Here is a 23,072-nt window from a genome sequence, read left to right as displayed (position 1 = left end):
TCCAGCATCTCCGAGCTGACCTCTAAACACATCATCACAGTGATTAGGAAAACAGCTGTCTTGCATTTTTTTCTTCTTCCTTTCAAATTTTCAGACGATTTTTTTCCACTAATTTTCTGGTTTTGTTTTCTTGTAATTTTTGGGCAATTTTCTTATAATTTTTTTCTGCTGTTTTTTTTTTTTTTTTTTTTTTTTTACTGATATAGCAATTTTAATTAAACATTTGTTTGTGTTGGCGTTTCTATTACTGGATATTTTGACACTGCAATTTGCAAATTTACAACAAATTAATAAGGGCCCTAAATATCGATCATCAGTGTCCTTGATTACTGATAAACAGAACGGAGGTATCAGCCATCAAACATCAGTCGATCTTAACATGAACATGAACATGAACATGAACGCTGCCTGCATGCTGCTCATTTCTATGTTAGTGAGTGTGTGTGTGTGTGTGTGTAAGATGTGGACGGTAGGACTGCAAGTAATTATTGTTTCATTATCATAATCTATCAGTTTTTAATTCATCTATTAATGAAATAATAAAGTCTATTATAATAAAGTCTGGTGCCTTCAACTGTCTTCTTTTCTCTGACCAGCAGCCAAAAAAACTAAAGTAATAATTTCATTTAAAAAAAAATGAAAGGAGAAAAGGAAGATAATCTTCGAGAAGCTGGGAATTATAGCTTGAAATTATAATTGATTACTTTTCTGTGTTTGTTTTCTGTTTTCTTGTAGCTTCTACCTGCAGCAGAAAGTCAGAAAAGCCTGCAGAAGACAATAAACGCTCTGCTATCTTGTATTTCTCCATGTTCAGTTCCTAATTGCTGATCATATCTGATTTTCTGGCTGATTGCTCCTATCAGTGACAGTGTGACCCACATATCTGCAATCAGTATAAACTGACAGAAATGTCAAGCAGCCATAAACCAAAAGGCCTGAAGTCTCCGTCACTGACACCAGTTTCTCCAAAAATCAAACACATTCTGATTTCAGAATGGCTTTTATGTGCTGACACAAATATTTTGTTGAATCTTTTGCTTTGCTTGTAAAATCGGTGATCTACGACAGGGCTTCCCAAACATTTTTTTTTCTGTGGGTGCATTTGTAATTTTTAATTTAATGTTGAGATGTAGAGCAGCGTGCACCGCTTTTGGGAAGATTTTCCACTCTTTGACTTTGTCTAACTGGTCATTTCTGGTGAATTATATTGAAGTTAACCTTCATAATTTTTTGCTTTGGAGAAAAAATGAGGGAAAAGTCCTTGAAGGCGAGTCGTGGAACTCGTTCAGCGTCCCCTGAGGGTCCGCAGACCGCACGTTTGACAACTGCTGATTCTGGAAAATAAGCTTATTCCATTGTTCCAATCAATCACCAATAAAATATTTCTGATTCTCGTTCTGTTGTTGTATTTTTAAGACTTTTGAAAGAACGAAGAATGAAAAGAAAGACATTTTAACACCAAATAAGGCCTTGTGTTTAGATTAATACGTTTAATGCCTTTTAAGACTTTTTGAAGGGTGGTGTAAAATGTTGTTGTGTGTAAAATGTGGTGAGTGTTTTCACGATGCGATGAGTTGGGAGACTCGTGCGAAGCCTCTTCTTAACTCTTACCCGCTCCAGGTTCACGTCGGCCTCCACGATGCGGCGCACGGCGTTCTCGGGCAGCGACACGTTCTGCAGGAGGAAGGAGGACAGCGTCTCGTTGTCGTGCAGGAAGTCCTTCAACTTGAAGCCTGTGGGAAGAACGACACCTGAGGTTTGAAAACCGCTTCTCTCACACGGGGAGATTACACAAATCACTCGAACAAAAAAGCAAGAGAAACCCAACGCCGGCGCTCTCTGCCTGCATTCCTCCCGCCTTAAATCCTGTATTGGCTTTCTGTCCCATTGAAACGCGGCGAGCGCCCCGGAGAGCGTGCCCTCGCTTGTTCACGGGACCAACTTTCCACTCAGGTGCGGCACCGAGAAACGCACACAACTTTTGTTTGGGGATTGTTTGACCAAAGACCCGCCGGCCCCCTTTCCTCTGTGATTTCTTTGGTGTCTTTTGTCGTCTGTGCGTTTGCGATGCGAGTTTTAACACGCGGCGCTGCACGGCTGCACATGCACGGCTCGGGGGAACGCGCCGCCTCCGACTCCGGTGTGAAGGTCACAGCGCTGCCCAGACATGTCACGCTCAGGTTTAATTCACACTTCTGAGCGAACAATCAAACATTTATACCTGTTTTTTTTTTTTTTTTTTGTCCCTGAATGGAGCTCCCTTCCTCCGTGCATCGAGCCAGAGGTCGGTGGAATCTTCCACCAACCTCTGGCGTATAAAAGGCCTCGTCATCCTTCAACTGGCGTGAAAAATTCAAATCTTCACAGTTACGGCGTGTTCACATCAAAGCATCGACGTGTTGCCACAAACCCAAAACCAAGAACAAGCATCTCTGACCTTTTACTAATTACTCGACGATCTAAAGCCGCGATTTTTAGTTTTCAGGATGTGTTCTCGTCTGTAACGCTGATGTATGATGATCCCTGTGATTTTATTTATTATTATTATTTTTTTTTACAAGAGAAGCTGTATGTATCAGCACAGGCCAGATTGACAATAATAAATATTGTGCAGTAAAGCTCCCACACACCATTACTTAGCATCGTAGCATCCCTGCCTTACTTATTTTTTTTATTGCTTGCTGTTTAGTTATTTATTGATTTTTGCAAATTTTCTTTTCATTTTCTTTGCCTTTGAAAGACACCGAGTGAATTTGCTCCGGTTTTGAGGAACGACTCAATTTAACACTTTAAGCAAAATATCAGGTTACCGGCGGCAAAATCACTGCTAAGTTCAAAAAGCCCCGGTTCACGCCGTTTACACTTTATAACGAATCGTAAACTTTGACGGTATTTGACGCACATGTGACGCTGAGAAGAGTCACACCCCTGCTGATAAATCTGCACTTTACGTCGGGTTTATGGGAGGTCACACACTCCGCCTTCACACGGCGTTCATGACAACACAGTGTGACTGTGCTGTGATGTCGGGGCGAACGCTGCATTCAAGTGCACTTCACCACCATGTCTGTCCCCTCCAGAGGGAAAAGGACACAACACTCGCCCAGCAATCTGAAGAATGTGAATTTGGATCTGATTAGGTTCACCTTTCGGCTTTTTGACGGAGGAGAAAGAGGCGGGATTCTTGGTGGCGTGGGCGCACACAAGTGCTGACACGGCAGATTCAGGCACTTCTTAAATTACAGAGGAGGGATTATGATTACATTAATCAGCCACGGTTCAATTCTTCCTTCCATACAGATCCCCGCCTCCGAGCTTCATGGATTATTCAGAAGGAGACGGAAATAATGGGAAAGTTCTTGGGAAAATCCTCCAAGAAAACTGAGACAGGAACCTGGAGAGGGAGGTTGGCTAAATAAAACTTGACTTCGATCTGGTCAGAATGCAAAAAGACAACCTGAGTTCACTGTCAGCAACACCTGAGCAGCCGGCTGGCAGGTTTGGCCGTGACGGGACGTCCTGAAGCTGCTCTGCTCACACGGGAGCTGAAGTAGGTCACAGCTTCCTGCTCTGGCTGCAGGCAGAAGGCAAACACAAGCTGAAGCCAGAGAGGAGCGACTTCAGACAGGCCATGTCACAGTTTACGAGCGAAGATATCTGACATGCACTAACATCCATGTGCCGCTGATTTGTAGTTTTCACGTCAGCTTTGGGCGAAGCTCAGGTGAACTGACCTGACCTCCTTACCTGAGCTCCTCCATGAACTCGGATGCATTTTACACTCTGAGATCATGTCACTCCACAGTGAGACACTTACACCTGTTTACTCTGCTCATATCATTCTGCTTTTTCTTTTTCCTAACAGCATCCAAAACATGCAAACCTCAATGCGATATTCTGTAAAGATGCACATATTATATCTGCTTATTTCATCTTTTCTGAGCAAAACAATCAACCTCCAAGGGAAACCCTGAGCACGATGTTCCTCTACTGTTTCAAAAACCTTGTGTCTTGTAAAACGTCAGCCTTTCAAGGCCTTGACCAGCAGAGGATCAAGCAATCCATCACCTTCTGTTCAAAAACCTACATCAGAGTCACAGTTTCCACCTGGGAGCGTTAATACAGAACGGAGCTGCTTCCTCCTCTGCTCTGTCTGTATTCAGGAAGAGGCGGGGCTTCACGTCCCCTCAGTGTTTTGTTTTACTTCGGTTCAAAATGCACAGACTGGTATTTTCTTCACTCTGGCTTCTCAGAAGCCCACTGCAGTTTTACCACAGGACATGTTGATGTGAGGAAGTGAGAGCCCTTCCTCAGGTCTTAATGCGCGGCTTTTAAACCCATTACCCAAAACAAATTATACCGCCAAGTTCTGATTCGTTTATGCTTCATGCACAAAAAAAACAAACAAACAAACATGATGGGAGCTGAAATGATGAAACTGAAATCTGAAGTAAAGCATGAAAAAGAAGAAGGAATCCTGTCTGACTCGAGCGGCTCCTGTTTTTCTTGTCTTCTTTTACTGCAGCGCCATGAACCTGCAGGACTTTCTGAACCAAAACCTTCCCTCTCCAAGAGGACAGATTCTGATTTTGCGAGTGTGAGAACGTCCCGGCGGCGTCTCCTCACACTCGGCCTGTGAGACCCTAAAGGGGAGCGGCTGTTAAATAAAAGGAGCTCAGAGACAGAAAGTGAGAATTTCGACGCCTCCTCGGCTGAAACTCTGCAGAACGGTCTGCAGCTCCTCACAGCTCCTTTTCTCCTCCTGAGCCTTTTCAAAGGCCGAGAAGAAGGGAGGGGAGGGGGGCTGTGCGGGGACAAAAAAAAAAAAAGGTGGAAGGTGGACGATTGCTGAGACGTGAGGACATGAAGCCCCCCTCCCGCCCGTCCCCTCTCTGGGTGAACAGTCTTTTGATGCAAAGACGAAGTGAGGAGAGGAAGGCGGGGAGCGACGGCGGTTCAAACAGCTCCTCTGGACGTCTGCAATCTACAGGCATCAAATGGCTCCGGGGGAATTGAGGCAAATTAGCGACAGAGTTTGCCCGCTGACCCGCAGCAGGTCTTAGCATTAGCGACAGGTCACTAGAGCCGTTGTTCGGCCTCGAAATTATGTACATTACCGGCCCCCCCGCCTCCGCCACACTTGCATACCTTAGCATGGAGCTAAACTTGATAAGTCAGCGATAATGATCCAGAAAAATGCGGTGCGTTTTCCTCGGCGAGCCCCCGCAGGGCGGCGGGTCACTTTCAATCACGGCCGGGCCGCCGCTGAAGGCCCGGAAAGCCCCCCGGCTCCTGGAAATTCAGCGTGTGGCGGCAAATCTCCTCAGAGGGACACCTGAGTGTGTCCGGGTCTGAGGCAGCAGCAGCAGGTAATTCCTGCTAATTCCTGTCCTCGACAAGTTTATGGTTTATCGAGTTCATGCTCCGGACTCTTTCGCTTCACACAGGGAGAGAAAACGCAGAGTGGAGTCTAAAGAAAGTCTGTTTGGGCGCTCATATGCAGGATTTCTGTGGGGATTTTACATCAATAGTCACCAATTTCTGTGTAAAATGATTAAAACATTAAAAGTCCTGGATGAGGTGACAGACATGAAACTAATAATCCATTCATTCAGCCGCTGACTTTACTGTCTTCCTGAAGCCGAAGACTCTCACTTTTAAAGCTGCGGTGAAAATGCTGGTATCATATGACACTCTTCTTATTTTGGAAAGGGCCCCTTGACCTCTGACCTCCAGCTCTCTGAATGAAAATGGGTTCTCTGGGCAGCCACGTCGCCGTAGAAAATGACCTCCAGTGACCTCTAGGAGAGTCACAGCCTCATCAGACTTTACAGACACAAACTAGAGAGCGAGGCGGTTCAGAGGAGCTCTGCTTCTCCAGCTGGACGGACAGCGAGGGCCAGTTTCTGACACATTTCCACAACACAACGCTCAACATCCAATCACAGGAGAAATGCAATACTCTCACATAAATCTCCAAATTTTTGACACCAAATCAAAGCAGGAATTTTTCTGTGGTGTTCCTCGAGGTCTTAGTGTCTAAATGTGGAATTTCTGAGGGATTTTTGACCATTTTTATGAATTCCTCAGTGGTCATAAGTGGTTAAATTGTGCACAAAATCTGTGTAACAAGTGGTATCAAGACAAAAAAATCGCTGCAATAACTTATGACATATAACTGAACATGGGAATGGCCTCATGTGCTCCTCTGTCCCCTCACTAAAATGGGTCTAATGCTAAGGGGTTATTATTTCATTATTAGTTCATCTTGTTTTTATATCTTATTCAGTATCTTATTCTTGAGTTATTTTATTATTGCTGTGTCTTTATTGTTTCAAATCGTTTCATATTGTTTTTATATTTTATTCAGTATTTTATTCTTGAGTTTTTTGTTTTCTTGTATTGCTGTTTTTACTGTTTTAAAATCTTTTTTTTTTTTTTAAACCATATTTTATGAGTGTGCATCGGTCTCCTTGTCCTTTCACTTCTTATTTTATGCTTATTTGTCAATCAAGATGTAAAGCACCTTGAATATCACGCATTTGTTTGAAAGGTGCTATATAAATAAAATTTGATTGATTGATTGATTGATTGATTATTTAATAATTACAAACTCTATATTTGAATTAACTTTCCAAATGTTTATGTGCACTGATGTGTGGAGGATAAAGTCTATTTTAAGTCTTGCGCTGCACAAGAGCGACAACAATGTCATTCTCAGTTGATCCCAAAGAAGGAAGCTGAACTTTCCACTTAATCTGAAAGAAGGTCAAAGGTCACAGTCAAACTACAGAACCGCATGCATGAAGCTGGGAGGGATTCAGTGTCTTGCTCGAGGACACTAAAGCAGTGAGGCCAGGATTTCTGCAGCAAAGTCACCACAATCAAATCCACCGCATTTCATCCTGTAAGTTCAAAAAGCAGCCGCCCGCCCCGCGCCGCGCCGCGCCGCCCGTCCAGCTCCCTGCAACGTGACCGCCACAATTTGTGCAGCTGCGGCGCGCCACGCGGCGACGTTCGGCGGGAGGCAGGCGAAGCTGCGTTCCTGAACCGAGTGACACCCAGCGTGAAGCCGCCAGAGCCGAGCCCAGCGGGAGGAAAGAGCCGCTCGGGGGAGATAACAATACCTGGCAGGGCCTTTTCAGAGAGGAGGAAAGCCTCGCTGACATTAAAGACGCCGCGGAGGTTTGGCCGCGAGCTTGAATACCTCGTTTGATTTCCCGCTGAACCGTCTCTGGATGGGAGCCACAAGCCGGGCAACAGATGAGGGCGCTTTGTAGGAATGTCCTTCTTACAAGCGGCTAAAGTGGAAAATTCATGCACCTAAGGAACTGAATTAATCCAATTTTGACAGCATTCAAACTTTTCTGCATATGTTCTTTTCTGCATATATTTCTGCAATGCACACATTTTTATATTTCTTATTTTTTAAAATATTTCTTATAATTTCACTTATAATATATTTTCTCTTGAGAACTTTGGCTGACCTAGTTTCCCCTCAGGGATCAAGAAAGTGTTTCTGATTCTACTTCTGAGCTTCTCATGTTCAGTTTGGTTTATTTTCCAGCTTCACTTCAGTGTGTAAACCTGAGGACCAGCCCAAAAACACACAAGGCATTATGGGTAGAAGGAGAAGAAAATGAAGTGCAGGCCACACTGAGCCTTTCTGCCCGTGCGTCCACAGAATCACGTCCACACGGAAACACCCGAAAACACACCAACCCCCCCCTGACGGGACATGTGAGCGCCTACGCAGCTTCCTCTAGATCACGAGGATCATTTTCAGAGACATCAGGCGGAACGTTTTCAGATTTACATTCTGGTTGGCGATCGTTTTCGAAAAGCTCCGTTTCCATGGGCAGAAAACACCGGCTTGGTGTGGATTCGAGGCTAAAACAGAGAATAAAAGCTGCTTTTTTAAAAGTATTTCCCCAGCTCAGCGTGGACACGGCCTCATTTTGACTCTCTCACCTGGCAGGACGACAGGCGACCAAACTGTCCAATAAATGCGCCACAAAATATGCCGTTAAAAAAAAAAAAAAAAAAAAAAAAAAAAAATCTTAATTAACCCTATAAAGTCATTTGTATCATACATGATAGACGTTATCAAATAACACATTCCGTTAGTTCAATCAATACTTGACCAAAATACTGTTGTATAGCTTTGGACACTTCCCCTGTTCACCCTGGACCACTGGCACTTCAAGTACTGTCATACATGATACAACAGAAAAATCGTATGTAATAACATATTTTTTGAAAAATCTTTTTTTTTTTTTTTTACATTTTGTTATAGGACTAAATAAAAGGTTCAATTTCAAAAAATTGGAATTTTCTGCCAATTCTTTCATAGTTCAGGCTTTAAAGGGTTAGAAGGACACAGCGGCCTGGTGATATATTGATATTATAACGACACTGTGATATGAACTAGAGATCATCTTGGATTTTGGACATGATAATTAGGTTATTGGCAAAAAGATTCAGATTGTAATTATGCGTTTGGAAAGTCATGTTTTTTTGCGGCGTATACTATCTCTGAAATGCTTTCAGTGTGTATGAGTAATTATTTCACACACTCATGGTAACAGCGCTGTGTTCTCCTGTGTGTTTAAAGGCTGACTCACAGTAAACACATGCAGCTGCCTGTTGCGGCTCATCTGTTATTTTCACCTGCTTACTCATCAAATCCACACGACCGATGACTGCTTATCAAAAACCTCTGCCATGCAGGTATCAGTCAGGGAACGACGGACAGATATTGTCATGATGGATTCCTCTTAAAGGGAAATTCAGCTGAATTTGTGCGTTAAGTTTCAGACACATGGCTCCGCTGCTTACATAAGGACAGATAGTGATAGCATCCGTGATCAGGAGGTGCTTTATCAGTGTGTGTGTGTGTGTGTGTGTGTGTGTGTGTGTGTGTGTGTGATCAAAGTGCTACACTGGCATTTATTGAGCGCACTGTGAACCCCCGGGTCGCGCTCAGTGGCGTTGCATCAGCGCTCATGCCTCCACATGGCTGCGTAATAAAATGAGTCACGGCAAAGAAATCCAAACCTGGGCCAAGTCAACCAAACACACACTCCGTAAACACCAGGAGCCAGGTGAGCGGATCGGGAAAAAAAAAAAAAAAAAAAACAGACATGACTAGCTGCTCGTCTCCAAACGGCCTTTCACCCCTGAGAGCGGCTCAGGACTTTCCCAGTTTTCCCCAGAGGCATAAAAGCCAAATAAACGCCTAAATGTCACTGCTGACACTCGCAAAACAACATATTTGGCTCCAGTTGTGGCGCCTGGAGCCTGGACGTCGGCTGCGGGGCTTTAGAGCGAATCACCTTCGTCACCACAGCTGATTAAAGCGATCTGCTGCAAAGCGCTGCGAGGCCTGCGAACACACACCGACACACACGGGAGAGACGCTTCTGGAAGTGAAACAATGACAGGGGAAAGTCAAGAGTGTTTCCAGCGGAGCGGACAACCTGCCGCGACTTGCCCGGGCCGAGCCGCCTCTCCCATCCCGTCCCATCCCGTCCCATCACGCCACCGCCGCTGCGCACAGCCCGACGCCGCCAGGTTTCACCCGGGAACGCAATGACGGTGAGAAAGGAGGGGGAGGGATCTCTGAGAGCAGCAGCAGCAGCCAGGTACACTGCAAAAAGTCCAAATCTTACCAAGATTATTTGTCTTATTTCAAGTCAAAATGTCTAATTTCTAGTCAAAATGTCTCATTACACTTAAAATAAGACATGATCACCTCAGAAGTAACTTGTTTTTAGACAATTTTCACTTGTTTTAAGTGAAAATTAGCTTGAAACAAGAAACAAATTTTGCCAATGAAACAAGCAAATTTTCACTTGTGACACAAGTGAACAAGTGAAAATTTGCTTGTTCTTATTTTAAGTGTAATGAGACATTTTGACTAGAAATTAGACATTTTTACTTGAAATAAGACAAGTAATCTTGGTAAGTGTTGGACTTTTTGCAGTGTACATCCATCCGTCTTCATTACCAGAGAGGGGCGAGGGAGCGGCGGCGTGTCGGAGCAGGTACAAGGCAAGAGAAGCCCCCCCCCGACACACACACACACACACACACACACACATAAAGGAGAGGAATCTGAGGAAAAGCTCCTTTCCGCCTCCTCGCTCAGTCAGGCAGAAAGCCGGCCGGGGGGGGAGGAGGAGGAGGAGGAGGAGGAGGAGGAGGAGGGGACTTCATGTGAAGGAGTTTTTCACTGAAACATGTCAAACTTAACAAAATCACTTCGTCTTCAATGTTGTTAAATCCTGCACATTCTTTACAGTTTCAGTCTTAGTGCATTATGGGAAAAAAAAACAAAAAAAAAAACATTTAACCACCAGTTTGCTAAAATCCACTGGCAGATTTTTCCCCATTTTTGAGCTCGATCATCTAAAAAAAGAGTTTAAATCGTCATAAATAATCCCAAATAGAGACACAGGCTTTAGAAAAGGGACATTTCTCAGAACAGGGCGGGGTGTTCTTTCTCCTGTTCAACTGAACCTGTTTCAGGACTTTTTCAGAAACAAACACCTCTCCAAACAAGTTACATTCATTTCACATTTTAACAGCGTCTCACTCAGACTGTGTGTGTGTGTGTGTGTGTGTGTGTGTGTGTGTGTGTGTGTGTGTCTCGTACCCGCTCTGGTGGCCTGCAGGGTCTGCAGGGCCTGAACCAGGTCCTTGAAGCCCTCCAGGTTCTTGTCGTTCTGGCTGTACAGCAGGATCTTCTTGGCGTCCGAGAAGAGCCGAGAAATTCTGCAAGAACAAAAATAAAATTTAAAAAAAATGACATGACAGGACGCTCAAAACTGAGGATGGACACACGACTACAGGGCTCATATTGATATTGTCACATTAATAAATACTACATGAGGTGGACGTTCTTCAAAACCTCATATGACATTCAGATTTAGCTGCACTTTCTGTTTTATCATGTAATTATTCATCATGTTTTCGTGAGTTCAGTAAAATGATGATTTAGCATGTAAAAGGCTTCAGAGCCGTCACATTATCAGTGTCATTTTTCAAAAAGTGAATCTTGATGTTCGCTGATGCTGATGAAAGCCGCGGTGGATTGGGTGTGTATCAGGATGAGTGTGTGTGTGTGAACGTGTCTCACATGGAGTCGTTGAAGTTGCCGACGACGCCCGGCGACTCGCCCGGCGTCGGGCTGCGGAAGCACGGGTTGTTGGCGTTGCAGATGATCCCCTGGATCCAGGGCAGCGTGCCGGCCGAGGGCATGGCCTTGTTGGGGAAGTGACCTGCGGGCATGGAGACACAGGAAGTGATGTCACGTCATGGAAAAGCTCTTGAGACACTCTTTCATCTAAACGGTCTGCAGCGGGAGTCGAACCCACAACCCTGACAGAGCCGGCACCTTGCTCTTCCCGAGTCCTGTAACCGGAATTACAATTTGCTTCTGTTTAAAGACACACACACACACACACACACACACAGATGTTTAATGAAGAGTTCAGCGTTTATTTAAACAGAAACAGCCGCGCGTCGCGTTCTTTCCTGCAGGTTCTGGTTTTAATGCCTTTAATCCACCAAACGTGCTGCACACCACTCTCTCTGCCTTCACTCTTCAAAATAAAATGAACCAAGTGTGGAGGGATTCGTACTCAAAGCGTTTGTGCAGACCTAAAAGGTGCACAGGTGACTTATCGAAAACAGTGAAGAGTTTAAGAGCTAAATGTCTCGGCTGATTCAGGTGCACACCTGAAACCCAGGAGAAATGAGCCTCTGTCGCTCGGAGGAAAGGCATCGCTCAACGTGGAAACCATAAAAAACAGCAAAATGTTTTGCCTGAACGCACCTCAACTTCACCTTGAATTTGAATGAGAGAACCTGCTCCTGTCAGCCAATCAGAGCTCAGCATTGTGATGATTTGTTTCTCACATTTCTTTAGTTCTTCAGGTTCTTTTAACCAAACTACATCACATGATTCTAATCCTGAGCTGCAGTGGATTTTCAAAACAAAAGTCCCTCAGTGACTTTAAGGTGTTGGTGGAGAGCAGAGCTGTTATAATTTAAAAGCTGCGATGTGGACAAACGGCGGCCACACGCCATCCCGACGAGCAGAGGCAGAAAGAGCCGCCTCGGGCGTATTTTAATCTGAAATCTGGAGTCAAGCTGCCCTGGTCCTGTTATCGTCCCGCTCAGATCTGCTTGGTGCAGGCTTTACGGGAACATCTTGTCCACACTGAGAGGCAGAGGGGCGGCGGGACACGCCTGGATGGGCGGCAGATTGTCTTATCAGCCTGCAGGAGAGCAGCTTCATCAGCAGCCGTCCCGCAGGAAGCCTCCGCACTTTATCGCGTCGCGGAGGAATCGGGGGGGGCGGTTGCCCAACCGCAGCGCGCGACCTTTGCCCCCGAGGAGGCCGCGGCTCTTCGGGTGTAAAAGCAAACCTGCTATCAGCTAAACCTTTAAGACTGCCAACGGGCCTGTTGCTAGGCCAAACAGCGATTAGATAAACGTGCAGCTCCACTCGTTCATCTGGGATTTTACAGGTGAGCGACTGTAAAGGCTCATCACTGAGCCCTGCTCACGTCTGTGGGACCACAGGACGCAGATATGCTGCAAATAAACTGTATTCCTGTTGGCAGGAGCCTCCCTCTGTAAAATATTAAGATGAACTCGTTAATCGATCCTCTGGAAGCACGCTGGCTTTTCTGTCAGGACAAATTTCACACCCAGTCACAACCTTTGCTCTCCTCCAGGAGGATTTACTGCTTGAGGATGATGCTTGATTTTAATCTCTTTTACTACTAGTTGACAGTATTTACATTGCCTACATGTGTGGAGGCAGAGGACCAAGAGAAATGCAGGACAAGACAAAACGAAACAAAACGAGACAGAACAGGACTCGACCAAAAACAAAACGGATAGAAAATGACGCGATACAGGGAACATTTTGTCTGACAGGAACGTGTTGGGCAGAATAAACAGCATTTTATAGTTCTGTGTGTATACGTGGATGATGCAGGAGGAGGTCAATAAAGAAAGAAAGGAACAAACAGATAAATAAATGAATAAATAAACAAATCAATCATGAAATAAAGTAAAATTTTGAAAAAATCCTTTGTTGTGATAATTTCCTGCTTTTCCCTGGACTCAGTTTATTTGTGATGTGATATGATGGAAAGTAAAAGCTGCATTATGACTGGCTGTGCAAAAACTGTGACATGATACAGGCTTGTCTCATCTCTGTTGTTGCTCATCTCACGTTCCTCTCAAACCGCCCTGGCTTTCCTATCAGGACAATTCCCACTTTCAATCATAAAAATGAATCATTTGATTCAGTCCTGACAAAAATCTTGAAAACGTGTCGAGCTTTTTGGCTCCAGGATGAAACCACAGGGGCTTTTCTACGGCGATAAATTCAATTTCTTAAATCTGGTTACGAATCTTTCCCTTGGCTTTGGCAACACGACAGAATAGGGAATATTCCAGAATAAAAGCAACAACTAACACTTAAAGTTTGACGCTCTATTTGGGTTTAATGTCTTAAAGCTGCTTCACAGGTGGAGCCTCACATCGCCCCCTTGTTCTCCTCTTTTCTCCTCTTTTCTCCTCTTTTCTGTTCTCCCCTGTTCTCCTCTGTTCTCCCCTGTTCTCCTCTGTTCTCCCCTGTTCTCTGTTCTCCCCTGTTCTCCTCTGTTCTCCTCTTTTCTCCTCTTTTCTCCTCTTTTCTGTTCTCCCCTGTTCTCCTCTGTTCTGCGGTGGTTTGGGTTTCGTGCTGCGGAGCGACACCTCGGCCGGTGCGAGGCGGGACGGGACGGGACGGGACGGGCTTCAACACGCCCGGCCTCACATGCTGAGTGAATCACAGCAGAGGCATTTCTCCTGCCTGACTGACGTCTCCTGCAGAACCGAAAGCGCTCGGCGGCGAGTGCTTCTGCTTTTCTCAGGAGAACAGGAAGACGACGCGCTTCCTGTGAGTGACGGCGCAGGCGGACGGCGGCGACTGACGCCGACTGATTTACGGCCCGTCTGAAGCGCCAGGCGGTGCCAGGAAGGTTCAGCTGAGAAAGAGAAAGAAACTCGCTGCTTTTCACTCAGATATGATGAAGAGGAGGAGGAGGAGGAGGAGGAGGAGGAAGGCTATAAGGTGAATGGTAATGCTGATGCTGATGCTGACGATGATGTCATGCAGATGTTTTATTGATGCCGATGATGTCATGCAGATGTGCTCCTGTATCTTGCTGCCACTGATTCCTACTCTTTTTTAAATTTATTATTATTTACTACATTGTCCTTGTTCTAATTCCCAGCTTGCATGCATCAACGCTGCAGAATATTTTAATATTTTGAACTTTTCACTAATTTTGTGTTGTTTTGGTGTCCAGATTCCCATTTGGGATGACTCTGGTTTCACCTGGAACTCTGGATTTTGAACATAATTCAAACTGGAACAAAATATGGAGCTCATCACAAGATAATTACACTAATTATGTTGTCAAAATGTGAAAATAATCTGCCCACACAGATAGGGAATTAAAAACACAACAGTGGATGTAAAAGCTCCACAGGTGAGCTTGTCCTGCTGCTGTTTGGCTCCTCTGGGTGACCGGCAGGACGCGCGGTCACGTGGACGGATCAGAACCAGAGCTTCAAGCAGGAAATAGCTGAAAATGAAAAGTTATTTCTGAGGACCAGCTTCCCAGCAGCACACGGTGTTTTTCCCTCCGTCACGCTGCAGAGACGAGAAAAATCTGGAACACATTTTTTTCAGATTCAGCGAGGAATTCGTCTGTCATTTCCTCCGGTTCTGGACCAAAAAACAGAAAAATGGAAATGTGTCTCCGTGTCGCTCGGTGCACGCCAGCGGGCCTCGGAGACGCCGGGGGATTCGCTCGCTTTGCTGTTCCCGCTCCTATTGGCTGCTCGTCACGTCAGAGACCCAGGAGCTGAACCTCGCTCTGCTCTCTGACATCACCCGAGATCAACCTGAACTCCCAAAATGTAAAATATACATGTAAACAGACGCATTAGAGAACTAATCTGATTAATTCCCACGGATCGATAAAAAGCCGAGCTCGCGGCTAAATAAACCCAAACCAATTATAACACAGGAAAAAAAAAAATCCTCATGGAAGTGCTGTGGCTTTGCGAGCTTCTGGTTTAATGGAATGAAAATATGCGATTATGTAATTATCGATCCTGGACGGAGCTCGGTGACCTTCACCGGTTTTCACATGGACGCCCTTGATAGTGAGATTACAGCCGTCATAAAGGAGCCCCATAAACGCTAAAAAGAGCCATAAAGGGTGCTGATAAATCAACACAGCAAAGAGGGAGGGCTCCGCCGCTGTAAAAACCAGAGGGATTTACTCTCCAGTTTACACTTTTAAGTTTACTTAAGTTTAATTTTGTTTGCGGAGGTTCAGTTTACGGGCTAAATCGCTTCCATTTGGGGTTTCATCTGGATCGCAGCGGCTCATTCAACCTGAAACTTCCTGCGAGGCCAATAATCGGCGAGATAATAAAGAGTCATTAAAGCACAACTCACATCCTGCCAATCACACTTCCATTAAGTGACTGACAGCTGCAGCTATTACAGAATGTCCTCAGAAACCTCGCGGACTTCTCTCGCTCCACTGAATGAAAATCTGCTCTCTGCACGGCGGATGCAAGGTGCAAGGGTCGCGATGCTCCGCGAGATACAAGACGAGATAAAATCTGATTATCAGAGGCAGCTGGACCTTCTCCAGAACATTGATTACCACCACAGGAATCCTCCCAGCATGCACCCTGGCCTCAACGCAAAAACACGCGGCCCGTGAGCCATAAACGAGGCGAGGGATGTGCAAAAAGTGACGGTAATGTGGCTTTTCACACCGATTCGCTTCATCGGGTTAACTCTGACTTTAGAGCTGACATCCGGCCCGGCTGCTAAATTTAGAAAGGATCCTCTTATGTAGTTTAGGCGCCTTGTGGCATGTTTTTATGTTGCTGCTGAATTTAATTTTCATTTAAAGATCATCAGCTTTCTGAGAGCATCTCGTGGCCGTGATTCAACGTATTTCCAGCTGAGGTGGGACGCTGAAGCGGCGGTGTGGGGGTGGGACTATTCAAAAGTGTAAACCAATGGGAGATCAGCTAGGAAGAGATTGCGACAGATGTTTGTGTGATGCTGCTACACCACAAACTAACTCAACACTACAAAACAGCACATTTCAGATAAACAATAACGGCATTTTGAGATAAAACATAAATAAAAATCTGGGTTTGAGACTCAGCTAATGAGGTAAAAAGGCCATTTTTACATAATTGTGACTTTAAAACACACACAAACACACACATATACACACATACATACACACTGCAATTGTCACCGTGATTTGAAATTCAGATTTGCATTTTACCTTCTGATAATATCAGACAACCTGACAACAGCCTCCAGCTCATCTGAATGACAAAGACCTGACAGCTGAGAGCTCAAGTGCTGCAAGGCTGGTGAGAGTGTGTGTGAGTGTTTGTGGGGGATGGTGTGTGTGTGTGTGTGTGTGTGTGTGTGTGTGTGTGTGTGTGTGTGTGTGTGGAGTGGGGGTGTTATGGAAGACAAAGCCCGACCAGTGGCTGTGAGGTGGACAGTGGGAAGGTGATGGGACGTCCTGCTTGAGCTCTTTATTTCTTTCACCAAAGCTTCCTGACTCCATCACAGATTATCTCACACGTTTTGATTTTGTCTCAAGAGATTATCTGAATCGCATCACGGGGCGGTTTCTCCGGTGAGTTACAACTACGACTAAGGCAAAGACTGAATTTGCTTCAGTTCTAGTGCTGATTGATCGCTTCAGGACTCCTGAGACAAAATCAGACGTGTTTGATCTTTAGGACGCAACCCACAGGGAAAAAAAAAAAAAAACAGAAACTAAAATTTTATTTCTCTGTGTTGTTCTCACCACCACTGCTCCCTCTCTTCATTCACTCTCTAGCTCGCTCGACCACCACTGCTCTCTCTCTCTCTCTCATTAGCTCTATCTGCTCTCACTCGCTCTGTTTTCCTCTCATCTCTTTTTTTTTTTTTTTTTAAATAAGTCAGGAAGGCGACGACAAAGTCTGACTTGTGTTTTAACATTATCAAATCAATATTAATGTCCTCCCGTCCCGTCCCGGGAATGGGAGGACGAGCGTTTCACTGGAATTGCTTGATTCTGTCTGAATGGAACGTGGCAGCCATGTTGACTCTGGGACAACAGAACAGCTGATTAGACCTCAGTGTTGATCTGGATCTGCGAAACATCCGGTTAACTTCAACGCCCTGGAGACGCCGCATCCACTCAGATATTAGACCTTGATTTTTTTTTTTTTTGGGGGGGGGGGGGCGTTTAAATAAAGGTCGGACTCACATTCATGCTGCTCGTACGGCGGGTAGTTGAGCCTCACGGCGATCAGGATGAAGAAGATGAAGAGCGGCCACAGGACCTCGACCAGGAGCTGAAGCTGCAGGGGGAACAGGGCAGAGTGTGAGTGTTTACAGTGGAAACCCATTAGGCCTGTCTACTTTACCCCCCCAACACACACTCACACACACACACACACAGAAACACAAACACACACACACAATTAGCACCAGCGTCCCACACAGTCTGGAGCTTTTAAAAGCTTCTCGGCTGCCTCGTCTAAAACGTCTCTGCGGCCCGACGCAGCAGGAAGCAGCTTCAGCTCTTTATTCTTAGGATCTCATTCATAATGAACGACAGACGAGGGGCCGATCGATGCGACTCGATCGGCCCCTCGCAGTAACAGGAAGTCAGCCTGTCTCTCGCCGAGCCGATTCCCCTCATGCAGTTTTAATAGGAGGCGGAAGGCAGGGAGAGGGAGGGAGGGGGGAAAAATCATTATTATTATTGACGATGATTAGAGAGAACTGCAGATTCCCTGCAGCTCTTTATCTTCACAAGATGATTCAAGGAAGAGCAGGAGCATTACGACATCAATTACCAATTATCACCGAGGCTCTGACCTTTGACCTCCTTCCCGCCGGCTGCTTGCAATACAGACGAGCGAGGAAGTGAAACCGAAGCAAAAAAGTGTCAAATGTGAAAAAAAAAGCGAGAACCGGCGTGAATAAATGAGCCGGAAAACACAAATCATAATTAAAAAACGACGACCGAGGCGAGTTTCGAGGCCAACGATTAGTCGATTCATTGATTAAAATGTCAATAACCGGGGAATCGTTTCAATGACGGATGCCGAATGCGGGTCTATCTTCTATTTAATGTCTTCCTTTTCTTCGCTCCTTGGACTCTGATCACTTCCCATCAGACTTGGCTGGTTGTCCATTTATTTTGAACGCAGCACAACCACAAAAAAGAAGAAGAGGTTGTGGTTAATGGGAATGAAATTATGTTTGAAAAGGAGCAGGAAGAAGAAAAACTCATTAAATCCTTCCCCTGCATCATTACATAAACCTTATTTTGTGCTTTCTCTTTAACTGGTTTAAATCTCTGAAAATGAAAAGTAAGTGATACGTTTAATGGAAAAAGGAAATAATCATTGTTGGAGCAAAAAAAATAATAAATCCTCCCAGCGAGTCGAGCTCCAGTTTGAGGTTTTTACACTGCAGGCGCGCAGACGTGAGCGTTTAAAAAAAAAAAAAAAAAAAACAGCGGTATCTGCACTCACGTCCACATCCTACTGTAAAGTCACGAGGAATTTATCCCACGCCGCCTGCGGGCCTCAAACGCATCGCAGCCCGACGCTCGGTCGAACACGAACCGTCCCACCCGACGGATTAAAGAGGTAATTAATGACGAACTGAGATGTTTAAAGTGACAGGAGGGAGGGAGGCTGCACGCCGGCGGCAGCAACCACAGAGCAGGGATTATGAGATTATAAAAGTATAAAAGTTCAGAAAGACACAAGAATGTACAAAGACAGATCACAGTCTGAATTCAGGCGATTTGGGATTATTCTGACACAATTCTGCTGTGGAGACTATTTAAAATACAGGTATGAAATATTTGAAGGTTATTATTTGAAACTACTGAAACTGCCAAAAAAAAAAAATCCCTTATTCAGTTTTTCCATCTTGTTTTTCTGCCATCAAGGTTAATAATCTGCCAGTGGGATGAGATAATCCCACACTTGTTGCCAGGGCAGTTTCACTTGTTTTAGGATTTTTTATATATATATATATATATATATAATTTATGTTGAAACAAGGCAGAATAAGGCAGATTAGCCACTGGGATCAAGAAAATGATAAATGGGATTATCTCATTCTACTGGCAGATTATTTTTTGTTTGTTTCTTTACCTTGTTTATCTTCATATTGATTTCAACCATTATCACCCAGCCCTGGTTAGACTGTGTGGAAACTAATGTGAGTACAAACAGTCATTATATCGACACACACACACACACACACACACACACAGATATGACCTGTAATCTCTGTGTTAAGATGTTGGCATCGCTTTCCTTAACTTCCATGTCAATAAAGCACAAAGACCTGAACTGAAAGCTTTCGCAAGAGTTTACGTGCCTGCTTCACTTACAAAACTTTATTATATCATTTATTAGAGAGGCTTTGAGCATCTTCAGAATATTATTATTTAAAGGCTGTGTGTTTAATCTGGAAAACAAACTGTCTGATTTCAGGAGTTTATGGAGCCTTTTGAGGTTTACGGTCACCAGCCAGACGTGCTCTTCACCACAGCCGCTTCGCTTTTTACGACCCGGCAAACAACTCGTTTACAAAATCTGAAGCTGGTTGTTTTAGATAACGGCAAGAAATTACAAGATGTTAGGAGCGCAGAGAGCTCCATAAAGTTTATAAAGCGACTATAAAGTTACAGCAATGATTTGATTTCGCTCCAAGCTTCTGAAACTGGACAGCCAGCAAATTATGAGATCCTGACAGTCTGTTAAAAAACAAACTTAAAATCCAACTCAAATTACAAATTACAACTTTCCGGTTTAAGGAATTTATAAAAGAGTTCATTAAGTTTTTAAAGCGATCAAACACGCTCTTCACCTCTGGTTGGTTTTCTTGAAGCGTCTGAACCGGCAAATGAACAGATCTTGAATTTATAAAGAACAGCTCAAGTTGGTTAAGTTTATAAAAATGACTATAAAGTTACTGCAACTTCTCAAAAATCTGCAACAACCCAAGGCTTTTTGCTTTCTTGTTCAGGTTTCTGGCTCTAGATGTGTTCCTGGCTAAAGGCGGCGTCGGCGGCGGCTCACCGTCTGTCTCCGTCTGTAGGTGAAGTTCTTCCACAGCAGCAGGCCCAGCTGCGTTAAGACGGACATGTCGGGCCGGACGGGCTCTGCTCCGGCGATGGCCTCGGCTGAAATGAAAGGCACACAGACGCTCAGACCCGTAAAAGAAGAGAGACGCTCGCAGGTTCAGCCAGTCAGCGCCCGGCTCAAAGGTGCCGGGGTCAAAGGTCAGCTCCGCTCTATCTGCAGCTGACAAGCCTCCTCCTCCTCCTCACATCTTCCTCCTCACACGGAGGCGTTTCTCAAACAGACTTTGACCGATACGGCTCCTCTTGAGCCGATGCTGACATCTCATGTACGTAAGATGCAGATAATCAACACATCTTCTCACCAAAAAAATTATTCAACAAAGGTTTGACTTTTTTCAGGCTGAAGCTGCTGATGGGAGGTGTTCTGTGAGGAAATCAAGTTAAATTTCACCTTTTTCAGCCATTAAACATAAAACAGATATAGACTTCTCCACTTCAATTTGAGCTTTTTTGTCTCTGCATGCCCGAAAATGTGGAGCATTTTCAAATCATGGACTTAAGTGACACTAGATTTAAAGGAATTAGGAGAAGAACTTTAGAAATGTGAAGAAGGTGGTTTTTTAAGGCGTAAATTTTTGTCCTGAATCTGCCACCAATTACTGCCAATTTAAAAAAAAAATTACATCAAATGAAGGAAGAGTCCGAGTGGAGACGAGGAAGAGGAGGATGAAGGTGAGTGTGTTGCATTTGCACAGCCATCCAGACATTACCACCACACTGTCTGTGACCCCCCTCCAACACACACACACACACTTTGATCACCGTCCTGCAGCTCATTTACATTACAGGAAGTGGTGTGAAGTGACTGCAAAGTGGGCAGACAGAGTGTGTGTGTGTTCCTGGACCATACCCCCCCCCACCCCCCCCATTCCTCACACACACACACACACACACACACACATCCCTCAAATGATTAGATCAAGTGTGTAACAGAGCAGGTAAACACTGATCAGAAAGCATTTAACACACACACACACACACACACACACTTTTTGAGACACCAAACCTGCAAGAAAATCCACTCTGTGGTTTTTAAACTGACAGTTTTAAATCTTTGATGATTAAATTCTGAACTGCCACTATGCTTTCATTACTGACTGATTACTAACATGAAGACAAAATAAATACAATTACTTTATAAGTACTATTATTAAAATATTTCTAAAAATATGAGGAATTAAATTGCACTAATAATTTCTCTAATATTGAATACCAATAAAAATAGAAATAATTAAAATTACCTGACGGGAAATATTATAAAAATATTTCAAAAAATGTGAAGAATTGATTTGCACAACAATTTCTCTTAGAATGAAGAGCAAAATAAAGCGAAAGCTACTTTATGTAAAAATCTGTGTTTTTCTTTTCTTTTTTAATGTTTGTCTTAGCGCCGCCGATGGCAGGAGGAGGAACTGCATCCGCTCTCTGTTCTTAAACCTTTTGTCCTTTTTTCCCCTCAATCCAACCTGATGAGACCCGACACAAACTACAAACTTCAGCCCGGAAACAAACAAACAAACAAGCAAACGAACAAAAACCTCCTCTGCACGTTTCAACCTTAACATCAACCCCAAATTAGTTTCCAAAAGCTTTTTTTTTTTTTTTTTTTTACTCTCCATGTTCAGATAAATATCTGTACCACCACAAAGCCCCTGTGACTTAACACAAACAGCTTTTTAAAAAAATATTATTTAACCGCAGGTATTCTTCACCTTACACTTTTCTCTTCTCTAAACTTCAACATGAACCCCGAAGTGTTTCTGAGTGAACACCGTGTTTCCTCTCAGCTGTTCCCGTGCGGTTTTTGCGGGGTTTCAGATCAAGAATGCTCTTAAAAAACACCACCCAGGAGTTCCTACAACAACACAACGCTCACCAAAACGGGACTTCTTGGTATGAAAAGCTGGTAATTTGAATTATTTGTCTGTTTTTTGGAGTTTTCTGGCCAGCTGGCTCGCCTGGTTTTCATGCGTCCCGCAGCGAAGTCTGGAGACGGGACGCCGAGCCGTCCTGCCCGCACCTGGACCCGCACAGCGGCTAACCCCCAGGATTAAAAAAAAAAAAAAATCATGTCGAAAGCAACAAGTGAGAGAGAGAAAGTAGTCCGTACCTGGAGTTTGCGGTGCGCAGGCAGAAACAGGGAGTCACATCAGGGTTTGGTCCGCAGGCTGAGCGGAGCGGCTCTCTCCTCCTCTGCGTCTTTTTACAAGCATCTGTTCCTCCTCTGCTCTCCCCTGCAGCTTTAATACACACACACACACAAACACACACGCACGCACGCACGCACGCACACACATCCGCTGCGTCAAGCCGCACACAGCAACACAAAGCACTTCCGCTCTGCGTCTCCCCGAATAAAGGTTTTGTTTTTGTTGGGAAGAAAGAAAAGAGCAAAAATCTGCGTGGACTGAAGATGTCCGGGGGTTCAGTGCACAAAGGGCTGCATTTATTCATAAAAATAAAAAAATAAAAATAGAGACAAAGCGCAATGTCGTTAGAAATGAACCAAAAATTTGAAAGAAGTAAAAGGCTACAAAAAGGTAACTTTATTTATAATTATTATTAGGCATTTACTATATATTGTATTTATTATGTATTGTATTTATTTAGAAGCAAATTTTCGGGTGTTTTTCCCCTAGGACTTTATTTATTTGCTTGATTTCAGGTCATTTCCATTTTTCTAAATTTTTGTTCATTACTTTTCTTTCTTTTTTTCTGCCAAAATGTCCTTTCTGACTGCAAATCTGCTCTCAAACTAATCCATACACAGTGTTCAAACAT

General features: G+C 44.3%; 1 protein-coding gene across 3 annotated transcripts in view; it reads right to left on the bottom strand.

Moving 5' to 3' along the window:
• abca1b (ATP-binding cassette, sub-family A (ABC1), member 1B) overlaps window positions 1–22,511 on the bottom strand; it is a 65,603-nt gene extending 43,092 nt beyond the window's left edge. For 2 of the 3 annotated variants that reach the window (XM_030061358.1, XM_030061361.1), the window contains exons 1-6: window positions 22,402–22,511; window positions 20,227–20,330; window positions 17,382–17,475; window positions 11,141–11,282; window positions 10,658–10,776; window positions 1,612–1,733 (exon numbers count right to left, since the gene is read on the bottom strand). In XM_030061358.1, the coding sequence (XP_029917218.1) occupies window positions 1,612–1,733; window positions 10,658–10,776; window positions 11,141–11,282; window positions 17,382–17,475; window positions 20,227–20,292 (543 nt within the window). In that variant the 5' untranslated portion in view covers window positions 20,293–20,330; window positions 22,402–22,511. Of the gene's footprint in view, window positions 1–1,611; window positions 1,734–10,657; window positions 10,777–11,140; window positions 11,283–17,381; window positions 17,476–20,226; window positions 20,331–22,167; window positions 22,289–22,401 lie in introns of those variants that run through there. The other variant, XM_030061360.1, reaches the window with a different exon arrangement.
• Between the last annotated feature and the right edge of the window lie 561 nt (window positions 22,512–23,072).

Source organism: Myripristis murdjan, chromosome 10 (assembly GCF_902150065.1).
Source record: "Myripristis murdjan chromosome 10, fMyrMur1.1, whole genome shotgun sequence".
Classification (NCBI taxonomy): Eukaryota; Metazoa; Chordata; class Actinopteri; order Holocentriformes; family Holocentridae; genus Myripristis; species Myripristis murdjan.
The sequence above is the reverse complement of the archived record's forward strand: the minus strand, read 5'-3'. Positions and strand labels throughout refer to the sequence as shown.